General features: G+C 44.8%; 1 protein-coding gene across 1 annotated transcript in view; it reads left to right on the top strand.

The window, feature by feature from the left end:
- ZC3H3 (zinc finger CCCH-type containing 3) overlaps positions 1–13,216 on the top strand; it is a 131,283-nt gene that overhangs the window by 79,090 nt on the left and 38,977 nt on the right. The window contains exon 5 of the mRNA XM_062492250.1: positions 8,631–8,824. Within this exon, the coding sequence (XP_062348234.1) occupies positions 8,631–8,824 (194 nt within the window). The remainder of the gene's footprint in view (positions 1–8,630; positions 8,825–13,216) is intronic.

Genomic DNA, 13,216 nt, shown 5'->3' with positions numbered 1-13,216 from the left:
AGGCCAAGGTCCTGCAAGTGCATTGGGCAATCCCAAGGACAGACCCTGGCTGGATGGGGAATGGATTGAGAGCAGCCCTGAGTAGGATTTGGGGGTGTTTGTGGCTGAAAAACCGAATGTGCCTCATCCATGTGTGCTGGAACCCAAGAATTCCCTGTGTCCTGGTCTCATCCCACAGTGTGGGCAGCAGGACAGGGGGAATTTCTGCCCCTCCATCCTTCTCAGGTGACACCCCACCTGAAGAGCTGCCTCCATCTCTGAGGCCCAACATCAGGAGGATGTGGAACTGCTGGAGCAATTCCAGAGGAGGCCACGGAGGTTTTCCAAGGGCTGGAGCCCCTCTGCTCTGGTGCCAGGACATGAGAGCTGGAAATGTTCAGCCTGGAGAAAAGAAGGATCCAGGGAGACCTCAGAGCCCTTTCGAGTGCCTAGAGGGGCTCCAGGAGAGCTGGAGAGGGACTTGGGAGAAAGGATGGAGGGACAGGACACAGGGAATGGCTTCCCATGCCAGAGGGCAGGGTTAAATAGGATATTGGAAAAAATTCTTCCCTGTGAGAGTGGGGAAGTGCTGGAGTGGAATTTCCAGAGCTGTTGTGTTGCTGCATCCCTGGAAGTGCCCAAAGCCAGGTTGGACAGGGCTTGAAAGAAACCTGGGATAGAGGAGGGTCTCCCTATCCATGGCAGGGGGTGGGACTGGATGAATTTGATGGTCCCCCCCCAGACCATGCCATGGTTCTGTGGAATGTCCCCCTCAGTTTAGCCCAAAGTTGCCTGTAAATTTTAACAGCCCTTTGAGAAGCCACTGCGAGATCAGGATATTTTGATCATACCTGGGTCTTTCCAAGTGGAATTATTTAAAAATTTAACTGGTCTATGTAAGGATTGGGAAGAGGCATCCTTCTATGGGATGTGGAAACTGGGGAAAACTACAAAAAACCCCTCCAAAACACTTCATTGCAGGTGTAATCCCATGTTTCTGATTTTTGGGGGATTTTTTTTTTTTTTTTGAGGAATGTCTGTTCTCATTGGTTGATAACCATTACATTTATTTGCAACTATTTTCCTTTCCAGGTCAGGGGGATTTATTGGGAAGGTACATCTTTATTTAGGTAATTAAGGAGCTTAATAGGTGCTCATTGAAATTCTTAATTTTTCCCAGGTTTTGAAAATGCTAAATGAGATCTGGGATGGATTATTATTTTTTTTCCCCTGAGATTAACATTAAGCTGCATTTGAATGGAAATTCAGATTCAATTGAACCAAATTTAAAAAAGGGGGGTTTTCTAAGTGTTTGTTTCATAATTAGAAGTAATTATTGAAAGGAGGGAATTGTTTATGGGTAAATTAATGCATTTTTGCCAGTCACTGTGTATTTAAAACTAATGGATCCTCTGTATTCATGGATGTATGTTGGGAAAAGACACATCCCTGTTGGAAAATCCTTTGCAAATCCGTTTCTCACGCATCCCTTTCTATTTTTAATTTCCAGTCTCTCTTCCAACCTCAAATATCATCAACAGTTGACTGAGTTATTTGAATTATCCCAGTAAGGTTCTTTAAATAAATTAAATCTTAATGTAGGAAGTGTTTATTTGAGGTTTGACCTTTATTATTTTAAGGAGAAAGCATCAATGTTGATAAAAATCCCATAAATCAATAATTTTAGTGGAATTACTTGCTTTTAGCTGTAGATTTGGAGTCTTCAGGGATCTGGCGGGTGAGGATAGAGATGGAGAAAATTTCAAGGAGCATCTTGGAGCATTCCTGATGTGTGTGAGAAACACTTTCAGCCCTAAATCCTGTGTTGTTCGCTAAGGAATGATGAATGACTGAGGAAAATGTGATTTTTGGGGGTATTTTTCCTTCCAAATGAGGATTTTCCATTGCCACCTTCCAGGCTTGTGGTGGATGAGCTCCCTCCTTCCTCACCTCTCTCCCTGTTGCTTTCCATAACCATTGACCCCGTGATGATCCGCTCTTTCCTCGGGATTCAAATGCCAGCATGCAAATGTGATTTCTGACTATGTAAGGATTACTTTTGAAAAAAATACAAGCTAAGCCCAAAGAAGAAATCCAGTAGGAAAAGAAAACCATTCTTTAAGAGACACTTGTATTGCTGCCAGCACCGGGAAATCCTCTCGGTTTCAGCCAGCTGGAAACGCCGCTGGGATGTTCCTGCTCTGCTCATGGGGTTATGTTTAGTTTGGAGACATCAAATACTCTAAAAATTTTGTACTTCAAGTATAGGGGAATTATTGCAGGGGTTTGGGTGGGATTTTTGGATTCACGTGGTCTTGTGTTGATGGGGGGATGTGGGTGTTAAATCTGAGCAAGCTGGAGCGACTCATTCTTGTTTTTAACCTTCATTTTCCATGCTGGCTTGGAAATCTCCTGGTATTTTTCATTTTTGTAGATTATTTGAAGAGGGAATGTATTTTCCCAGCATCACTTGCTGGATCCTGGCTGACATTTTGGTGGTTTTACTCCATTCTGAGCAGGTTTGGAGCTTCATTCTGAGAAGTGAACAGAGCTGGGGAAGGGTCTGGAGCACCAGGAGCAGCTGAGGGAGCTGGGAAAGGGGCTCAGCCTGGAGAAAAGGAAGCTCACGGGTGGCCTTCTGGCTCTGCACAACTCCGTGATGGGAGGGTGGATCCAGATGGGGATCAGGATCTGTTCCCAGTGAACAAGAGACAGGAAAAGAGCAAACAGCCTCAAGTTGTGCCAGGCGAGGTTTAGTTTGGATATTGGGAAGCTTTTTTCATGGAAAGGTTGGGTAAACTGCCCAGTGCAGTGGTGGAATCTCCATCCCTGTAGGAATTTAACATCTGTGTGGATGTGGTGCTTTAGGACGTGGCTTAGTGGTGGCCTTGGCAGTGCTGGGGGAATGGTTGGGCTGGATGATCATGGAGAGCTTTACCCACCTAAATGTCCCTGGAATTCTGTGAAGGACGCAGCAGGGTGGTGCTTAATCCTTGGGAAATCAGACTTGGTCAACATGAGCATCTACTAAGCAGCAGCATGAAATGTTCTGAGAGTGAGGCAAAGTTGCTGCCGCTTCAAGAGATGCACTGGAAAAGGCCAAACCTCATCCTACAGAATCATGGAATGGTTTGGGGTTGGAAGGGACCTTAGAGATCATCTTGTCCAAACCCCTGCCATGGACAGGGATACCTTCCACTAGCCCAGGTTGCTCCAGGCCCCATCCAACCTGGACATAAATGTTTTATCAGCCTGGGACTTCCCTTTGTAACATTTTTAGCACCAGACTGATTTTCCCCATAGTTGACGTTGAACCTGTGCCAACGACACCGCCGTTTTTAAACATTTTTATGTCGTTCCTCCACCCCCCTCTTCATTAAAAATTTTTCTTCCGCTGTCCACCCCGGGGGTTGGGTAAAGACAACCCTCAACCTTGGGTAGTCAAGGTTATGGCGATAAATTCCGGAGCATTGTCACTTGTATTCGGAGTAAATTGGCCGGCCGCTCTTGGGCTGAAGGGGAGATAATTTGCTGTAGTATTTCAAATGGATTAGAAATGGATTTGAAGGGAAAGTTCATGCCTCCCATTACAAAGGCTAGAAAGAAGACTATCTTAAGGCACTGTTCACACTCTAGCCTTCATTATCCACGCTTAATACCTTTCCTATTTTCCAGCGTTAATGAAATTTCCTGCCAGAGCGGGGCCTTGTGGATGGACGGGAGGACTCTTTAGATCTGTGGGATGCGTGGCAGAAAGGGAATTACAAGGCCCTCGTGTCGAGGGGGCCCAGTGTATTCTTCAGGTCCTTGGCCCGGCTATTATCTCATTAATTTTATCCTCTTTTTTCAATACAGTTCATTTCCAAAGGCCGTCCTTTCCATTAGGGTAACAATTCCACGGAGAGCTGGGATCCCACCTCTGATGAAAAGCGAGTGGGCGTTCGGCTCCGTGCCCTCGCCGGTGGCTTTTCCCCACCACCACTGGCTTGGATGTCACCAAGAGGGAGGGGGACACCCACACTAGTAGCTGTGTTGGGGCCACACAACCGCTTGGGAGCAACAATTTTGATTCAAGAGGGAAATAAAGGGTTCCTGCAAGTGAAGGTTGGGAAGTTGAGTTCCCTCCCTGCTCTTCTGTGTGGGTGTGGTTTTTCCATGTAAAACATTATTTCCCTTAATTTTTAAATCTCCTAAGGCTCCTATGATATAATAACTCTCCTGCCTAATATAATAAATAATAAACAGAATGAATATTGCTTTATATATATAAAAGGTTGAGGGGACATCACTGCTGGGACATTTGCACTGCCCAGAAGGTGGAAATGGAGGTGGCCAAGCCTCCAGTGAGGTCAAACTGAGCTCCTGGTTTGGACTCCCCATCCCTGGAAGTGTTCAAGACCAGTGGAATGACCTGTTATACTGGAACGTGGCCCTGCATGTGGAGGGGGATTGGAACTTGGTGATTTTGAAGATCCCTTTCAACCCAAATCATTCTGTGATGATTCCATGGCTTCAGTCTGGTGGCCCTTGGCAGCCTGAGCAGATGTTCTGCAGAAGCTTTGCTTGGAGACCACCCATTTGTCTCCCTCAAAAATACAACAGCTCTAAGTTAGAGGAGGTTCAGCACCAGTCTATCTGGGGAATGAGATGAGTTTTGATGCTGTTTGCCAAAACCCTTGAAAAAATATCATAGATTTGTGGAATGGATTGGAAGGAGTCTTAAAAGTCATCCTGGTTCAACTCCCTGCCTCAGTGGGGATGTTCTGATACAGTGTTTGCGTTTGGAGGCTCCCTCAATTTGGAGCTTGGCCATCCCTAAGGAACTCTAAAGAAGAGAGACGTGTGCGACCACTTTGGTGAGCTGAAAGCAGAAAGGCAGGAAAATAAATATTCTCAGGGTTTGGGGGATTCAACCAACTGGATCTTAAACTGGTGCTTAAACCAGGCTCAGGTGGTGTGAGCAGCCCCAGGGCCTGTGCAGGGTTTGGAGTGGGTTGGGTTTTATTAACATTACAGCCAAAAAAGGTTTAATTAATGTATTATCTCATACATGTGTGTCTGTGTGATAATATAATGTATTAGGGCATATATGTAAATTTCCATTCAATAGATACTGAATGTATCTCTATAGCTATAGAATATTTTGGTATATACAGATATATCTACATATAATGCATAGATATAACTATATGGATACAACATCTATCTAAATACATTAAATATCTATTTAAATATGTTTATTCTGTATATATATGTCTGTATATAGTTTATATATATATATATATATATATATATATATATATATATATATATATATATATATATATAGTATATCTGTAGATCTATATATCTTTATATCTGTATATACATGCCCTGAGTGCTTCCACAGCTGTGCCACATCCCAACTTTTCCCTACAAACCACAGTGAGGAATGTTGGACTTCTTCCCTCCCTTCTACTGGACTTAAGGAACATATGAAATATATAATATATAGAAAATAGTATCTATGTATTATATGTGTTACCTATATATTAGTGAATATATGTAATTCAATATATATTCTATATATTCAATAATGTATGAATAATATAAAGTGGTAAGAATAAAAATAGTATGTGGGCCTCATACAAATTATCTCTAGGTATTATGAAATACATATGTTAAGTATATCTAGATGTTACTGGACATATATAATTTGATATATGTATTCAGTGCACATATTCAGTAATATCTAGATAATATATAGATTTATATATAAAAGTATCAATATTTTTTATTCTGTATAATATATAGATCTTGTATTTCAATATATATCCTCAGGGTATATATATTCAGTTTTTTGTGTATCTCTATTGAAATAGATGTGTGTGGATATCTCTATGCATTACCCAGAGATAACATATAGGGAATAAATATAGAATTAGAACAACTATTTGGAGGGACTGACTCATCTGGGGATAAGGAGCCCCAGATCCATTGACACTGCAGCCCCTGTGAACGGAGGAATGGAGCATCCTGGGGTCCTCCTAGAGATGTGTCACTGGGAGGAAGAGGAGGTGGATGGAGCTGGGATGAGTCTTGTCACAACCATGGTGTGTTTTGCAATACTTTCATTAGAATCCTGGAATGGGTTGGGTTAGAAGGTTAAAGATCATCCAGTTCCATGGAAGCCATGGGCAGAGACACTTTCCACTATCTTAGGTTGCTCCAAGCTCCATCCAACCTGGCCTTGGACACTTCCAGGGATGGGACAGCAGAAGCTTCTCTGAGAATTCCATTCCAGCCCCTCACCACCTTCCCAGAGAAGAATTCCTTCCCAATATCTTACCTAACCCTGCCCTCTGGCAGTGGGAAGCCATTTCTGTTTGTCCTGTCACTCCATCCCTTTTCCACAGTCTCTTTCCAGTTCTCCTGGAGTGCCTTTAGGCACTGGAAGGTCTCCTTGGATCCTTCTCTTCTCCAGGCTGGATATTACTAGCTCTCCCAGCCTGGCTCCAGGGCAGAGGGGCCCCAGCCCTTGGAGCATCTCTGAGGCCTTCTCTGGACTTACTCCAACAGGTCCATGTCCTTCTAATTCTGGGACCCCAGAGCTGCACACAGAACTCCAGACGGGATCTCAGAAAAGCAGAGTAGAGAGGGAGAATCGTGTCTGTCACCCTTCCCAGTTGGATATTTGATATTATTTTTATTTCCCCAGATACAGCCACATGACTTTTCTCAGTGCTGGATGCAACCTTGACCTTGCTGGAGTTTTCTGGGATGTGCTGGGTGATCCATGAGTGACCGAAGTGTCCCTCATGCCATTGTCACCTTCATCCTATGATGCCACCGCTGTGAGTCTTTGCAAGTCACTAAGACCTGATGCTCCTCTCCAGAGCAGTTCCATCAGGGGGAAACCCTGGGGGAACTGGAATGAGTAATTTATCGAGTTCCCATCCCCTTCCACAAAAACCAGGCAGCAAATTTTCCGAGCTCAGTAGCCAGTGGCAACAGCCCTCCGGAATGAATGGGCTGTCACGCTCAGCATTAGGAAATGTAACTATTCCATTTTCCAGCTCTCTTTTGCTTTGGAGCACATGTTCATTTAAAGGAAATGCTCATCGGGGTTTGCATTCCGCTGATAGGATAGCAGGATCTTAATTTACGGATATTCTCCGGTAATGCGCGGTTTATATACGTTCTGCTAATAGCATTATGAGCATAGTTTGGGCTAATACAAAATTAGAGCTCTAATTTGCATAAACAAATTACTGTTTGGATTAGTGCTAAATGAGGAAGGCGACTGATATTGGAGGAGATTTGACTTGGCTGCAGTGGCACTGTTTGGATAATGGGGGATGGATAGGAATGAGCTGGGAGGCTGCGCTGTGGCTTGGGAGGGAGGTGGGATGGTGCAGGAGGTATCAGGTCATGGAGTGGACAAAATTTTTGGGTGGCAGAGGAGCCTCTCTGTGACATGTGGCAAGGTGGGGGTTAGCCTCTTTTCCCTGTCAAGCAGCAATGGGATGAGGGGATACAGCCTCAAGCTGTGCCAGGTGGGTTTCAGGTTGGACATCAGAAGGAATTTCTTTGTGGAAAGGGTTGTTAAACGTTGGGGTGAGGTGGAATGCAGTCCCCATCTCTGGAGGTGTTCAAGAAATGCCTGGACATGGCACTCAGTGCTCTGATCTAATTGACAAAGCGGTGTCGCAGGTTGGGCTTCCTGGCCTTGGAGGTCTTTTCAGACCTAAAAGATTTTGGGATTCTGTGATATTTATCCCTTAGGCATCACTTCACAACTTATTGGTCCTTCAGAATAATGTTATGGGCAACAGTAACTGGATCACAATTCCTGGTCCATCTCGATCCCACTTCCTCAAGAGGGGTTTGTGAATTTAGGGAGAGTTGAGGAGGTGGGGACAGGTACCCAGCCTCACCCACTGGACCCTGCTGAGGTCCAGTGTCAGCTCCAGGTAACAAGTGGGGGATGGAAATGCTCTTGGGTGACTTGTCCCATGCAGGGATTGAGGAAAATCCTTCCAAGAGCCAGATTTGGGGGCAGAATAAAAATATCAGAGTTCTAGTATCTGATTCATAATAGGGATAACAATACCAAAAATACAGACTCGTGGAATGTTTTGAGTTGGAAGGGACCTTAAAGACCGTCTAGTTCCAAATCCACGGACAGGGATGCCACCCACTGCATTAGGTTGCTCAGAGTCCTATCCCACCAGGTTTTGAAGCACTTCCAGGGATGTCAGAGCTTGTAGAGCTCCATAAAACTTGGCTAAGCTCAGTGAAGGTCCCACCTTGCTGATTCTCTCATGGGGTTGCATCCACATTTCCTTGTTTGCTGGGGCTGGAGGTGCAAGCAAGGGTGGGAGAAGTTGAGGTAGAGTCCCTGAAGGTAATTTTTTTAGGGTCAGTCATGAAGAATCAGAGCTTTTCCTCTGTCAACAGCAAGAACATCCCTGGTTCTTCCATACATCTCCTCCATTCTAGTGGGAGCTGTCCCTCCCCATGGCAATGGGGTTGGAATGAGATGGTCTTGAAGGTCCCTTTGAACCCAAACCGTTCCATGAGTCTCTGATCCCATGGTTTGCTCATGAAGCAGCACCTCCTTGTGACATTTTCCCAAATATGGGCTGACTTTGACTTTATTTTTCCTGCAGATCCCCATTGTTAAACCAAATCCGACCCTCACTCCAAGGTGGCAAATCCCAGCTCGTCCAACAGCGCTGGAGGAACAAAGGCTTCTGCTGCATCGGTGGGGTCATGTACCGGGTGTCAGCCAACAAACTCTCCAAAACTTCCAGCAGCCCTATCCGGGCCAGGGACTTGGGCACCAAAACTCCCATCAGAGCAGGTGAGCAGGAATTTGTCCCATTTCGTGTCCAAAATCCATTGAGTTCAGTTTTCAGCTGTTTATTCCCAGCCTGTGGCATTGCTACTCATCCTCTGGCCTCGTAGAATTCCAGATGTGAAGGTGGTGGACATCCCATGGTGCCAAGTGCTTTACAGTAGCTCCGAAGGAGAAATAATGTTGGAGAAAGTAAAGGTGTAGGAGAATTAAAGCTTTTCTTAAGTCAGACTTAATTCAAGCTTGCAGAGATGTTCCATTAAACTTGGTTTAACGGACAAAGGCTTGGATGACTTCAAACAGCGCCACAAAGTTGAATGTGCTTGAAATGCTCATCAAATTACATTCAATATTGACCTAAAATTTTGGGAAGATCATTCTGCCCCCATTTTGATGAATTCCCGGCTTTACATCGCAGCTTTGATTAAATTTGTGTTTCAGCTCTCTTCCTGTGTTTGATGCCTCAAGTGTGGCTCTTAAAAAGAGCAGATTTTAACTGTGTTTAAGGTATTTTTAAAATTTATTTTTGGTCTCAAATATTTTTGCTCCCTAACTGGTTTATTTAGAATTTTCAGAGAAAGTTAAGATGGGGAAGGCAAAACCAGTGGCTTTGTGCTGATTTTCCTGAGTGGAAGGAGGAGTGGAGCAGAGATGAGGATTTTTATGGATGATGCTGGAAATCAGACAATGAGGGGTGGTTTGGATTGGAAGGGACCTTCAAGGTCATCCAATTCCATCCCCCTGGTACACTTCCCACCAGACCAGTTTGCTCCCAGCCCCATCCAACCTGGCCTTGAATGCCAAAATACGTTGGAAGAGCGCATGAAGAGAAGAGATGCAGCCTTCGAAACCACGGGCACTGCAATTCCTGTGTGATTTCTGGGGCATCCTGGGTGGTTTTAAACCCACGAAGAGCAGGATTATGGAGGGAAGGAGCTTTGTACTGGGATGGGAAGTGGAGCTGCCTTTTGATGATGGCAGAGATGAGGATGAGGGATGTGGAGATGATGGAATGTTGCTTCCAGGTAACTTCTGTTCTGGGAGCAACAAAGGGAGGCTCAGCAGGAGTTTGGGAATGTTTTTTGGGTGTTTATACAACTCAGCTCTTCTCAGGACAGATTTTTGATGGCTGACTCTCCTGCAGTCTTCTTGTGGCTGACTCCTCAAATAGGGACGGCATACTCAGAAGAACATCTATAATGGATTCTTTTGGAATCTGGGGTGCTGCCTGGTAAATCCTTGGCTTTGGTGCTGCCTCTGAGGAGGATCAGAGTTTGGACACTCAGAAAAAGCAGTCGTAAAACAGCTCAGGGGTTTGTAGAAAAAATTCTGGATTTTTTCCAAGAGCTTTGCTACTGATACTGGGATTTTCCAATGTGTCTGGATCAGGATAATCAGCTGCACAAAAACAGCTTGAGGGTGATTCTGCCTTAAGCACCATCTCTGGGCATTGAAGATGTCACCAAAGGCAGAAGATATCCTGCAGGAATGGAAGAAAAGGGGTGAAACCCCAGAACGTGACCAGGGATGTTGTTGGATGGAGCAGGGAACAGATTTCAGAACAGTTGGACCACTGGGAAGAGTCCTGGGGAGAAGTAATGGCTGGAAGGACTGGAAAAGTCGAAGATCTGGAGCTGCCAAGAAAAGAGAGGAGTCTTAAACTGGTGGGACAGCTTTCCAAGGACAAGGACAATGAAATGCTGGACTCATTTGGTTTTTAAATCTCCATTATTTTAATGATTTTTTTAAAGAATAGGTTTCATGAACTTCTTTTTGTGGAGGACATGGGTGGAAAAGGTCCTGCCTTCCAGCAAGGTGAATCTTTTAAATTTAGCCAACTGCATGGAAGTCTCCAAATTTGTCTGGAAATAGCAAAGTCTCATTTGGGCAACTCAGCAAAGGATGATGGATTCATCCTGTCCATGAATATCCATCACTGGATTGGGACCAAGCAGAGAAACACCAATTTAGAGGCAAATTTCTGGAAGAGGGATTAAGCCAAAGGTATGATGGGAGAATTTCTGCAGATTCAAGACTTGGAATTGCTGGGGGGGGGGGGGGAGGGGGTTTGGTGTGGTCCTGAAGGGATTTGAGGTGACAAGGCATGGAGGAGATGGGATCCCCCCATTCTTTTCTTTCTCACTGAAACTGTGTCTTCTGATGAGGTCTCATTAAGAGAATTGGGTTTAATTAGTCCCACTTTGGGAGCAAAGAACCCCTTCCAGGATTATTCCCTATAAAATACAATCCCATCTAATTATTATTTTGAAGATATTCCTTATTTTGCTGTTGCCTCTTTCCCCCTGCCACAAAATCCGAGGAACTGCTGTGGATCAGTATTTTCATGTCATCTTTCATCTTTCCCCATAATTCATCCTTCTTCCCAGGGATAGATTCCACAGATTCCTCTTGCCTTAGGATAACTGGGCCTGGCAGGGCGGAAGATTTGTGTGTTCTCATCGGCTGTGAACGTTTGCTCAACGCTCTGTGTTTTCAACACTTGACAAAGTTTATTTAAAAGATGGAAAAAAATGGCTTTTCCTTTCCCTTTCAGTGCCAGGCACCATGTGTTTGGAATAGTGGATAGACAGGAAATGCTCCTGACAGTTTAATAGCTTGGAGTTTACTTCCAGTGGTTTATAATTCTGCTCTTTCCCTGGATTTATAGTGTTGGGGTTTTATCTCTACATAATGCCAGGTGCTGGGACTGATCCATCCACACCATTGTAGCATTCCCAAATGATTTATTGATAGATGCTGGTGACAAGTTAAGATTTGGTCCTGGGGATGCACTTCCTGCATCCCTGTGCTGTATTGGGAACAATCCTGAGGCTACCAGGGTAGTGGGAAGAACAGTTTTCCATGGCTCTTCTGGAATTGGCTTTGTTAGTGCTGGAGAGACGAGGAGGGCACACGGCTTGGGGATAAGGAAAGTGTCACTGCAATCCCAGGAAAGAATTTCGGAGGTGTTTTGAACGTTAAAAACATCCCTGGAACAATCACAGCATAACCAGGGCCCGTGCAGCTGCTGAGAACTTTGCTCTCATCCCACGCATGGCTCTGCTCTCAAAGGATTTCTGCACCTTCCACACTTTTCTCCAGAAAACTGCAAATAAAATATATAAATAAAAAGACTTTTTTTTTTTTTTGCCTTCCCAGCTGGATAGGGACCTTGGATGTGGCATAATTCATTGCTTGGGCAAGGCTGGACAAGAAAACCCAGAGTTTAAACACTCTCTGCTCATCCCTGTGCAAGACAAAGATGCAGAATCAGACATGGAAAGGCTCTTTCCTCTTGGGATAACTGGTATTTCAGCACCCATGTATTTTGTCACTTTGCAGAAGTCTTGGAAAATCAGCAGTGGAATGGTGTGGAAAGCATTTGCTATGTGGCAATTAATTAAACAAGCGGAATAATTGGGTTTCTCCGCTCACAAGGAACCTTTCCTTCATTTCCTTCTCCAGCTGCTAAGGCGTTTTCCAGACTCTTGAGGAATTTCCATGAAATCAGAGAGAGAAGCAAAAGGTCCTGGGCAATGTAGAGTTTCACAAAGAAATACAGAAGGGGAAATACAAGATTGAAAGCAGCAGAAAGCAAATTAAGGTTTGACATTGTCCGGAAACCAGCCCTGACCCCAATCTCGGCATGAGCCGCTGCTGCCAAGAGAGGAATTGCACTCCGTGAGCTGGGGCTGACTCCAGCAGGGTTTTCCAAGTATCCACGCAGTTTTTCCATGGGCAAATCCTCACCTGCATGATTTCCTCATGCTGAGGTTTTAGCTCTTGGTTGGAGAAAGGCTGGTGGCTTTAGGGACTCCAGAGGTGACAGCCGGTCCCTTGAGCTATGTGATTTTATTTATTGGGTTTTTTGAATTGTCTCCATGACTGTAGATTCCAGAGCCTTGGAGATACCCAGAATTGCTGAGCTCTCAAAGGTGGAGGTTTAAGAGGTGTTTTAAGTCCTCCTGAGCTGAGGCATCCACACATTGTGACGATGGCTCTGATCCTAGAAAAGCAAATTATTAATTCAAATATGGTTGAGTTCAGCCTTCCAGAGCTGGGAGGGACTTTCCCTGCATGCAGATGTACTTCCTGTCTCCATTCTGCTGTGTAACATCCCCTCCTGCCTCAGTTTCCCCTCTGCTGCAAAGATGATCAGCTGGAGAGATGGAAGTTCCTAGAATCATGGAATGGTTTGGGTTGGAAAGGAGATTAAAGACAGTCTCATTTCAAACCCCTGCCATGGGCAGGGACACCTTCCACTATCCCAGGTTGATCCAAGCCCCACCCATCCTGGTCTTGGACACTTTCAGGGATGAGACAGCCACAGCTTCTCTGGACAACCTGTGCCAGGGCCTCACCACCCTCACAGGGAAGGATTTCTTCTCAATATCCCAT

Source organism: Cinclus cinclus, chromosome 1, assembly GCF_963662255.1.
Source record: "Cinclus cinclus chromosome 1, bCinCin1.1, whole genome shotgun sequence".
Lineage (NCBI taxonomy): Eukaryota > Metazoa > Chordata > Aves > Passeriformes > Cinclidae > Cinclus > Cinclus cinclus.
The sequence above is the reverse complement of the archived record's forward strand: the minus strand, read 5'-3'. Positions and strand labels throughout refer to the sequence as shown.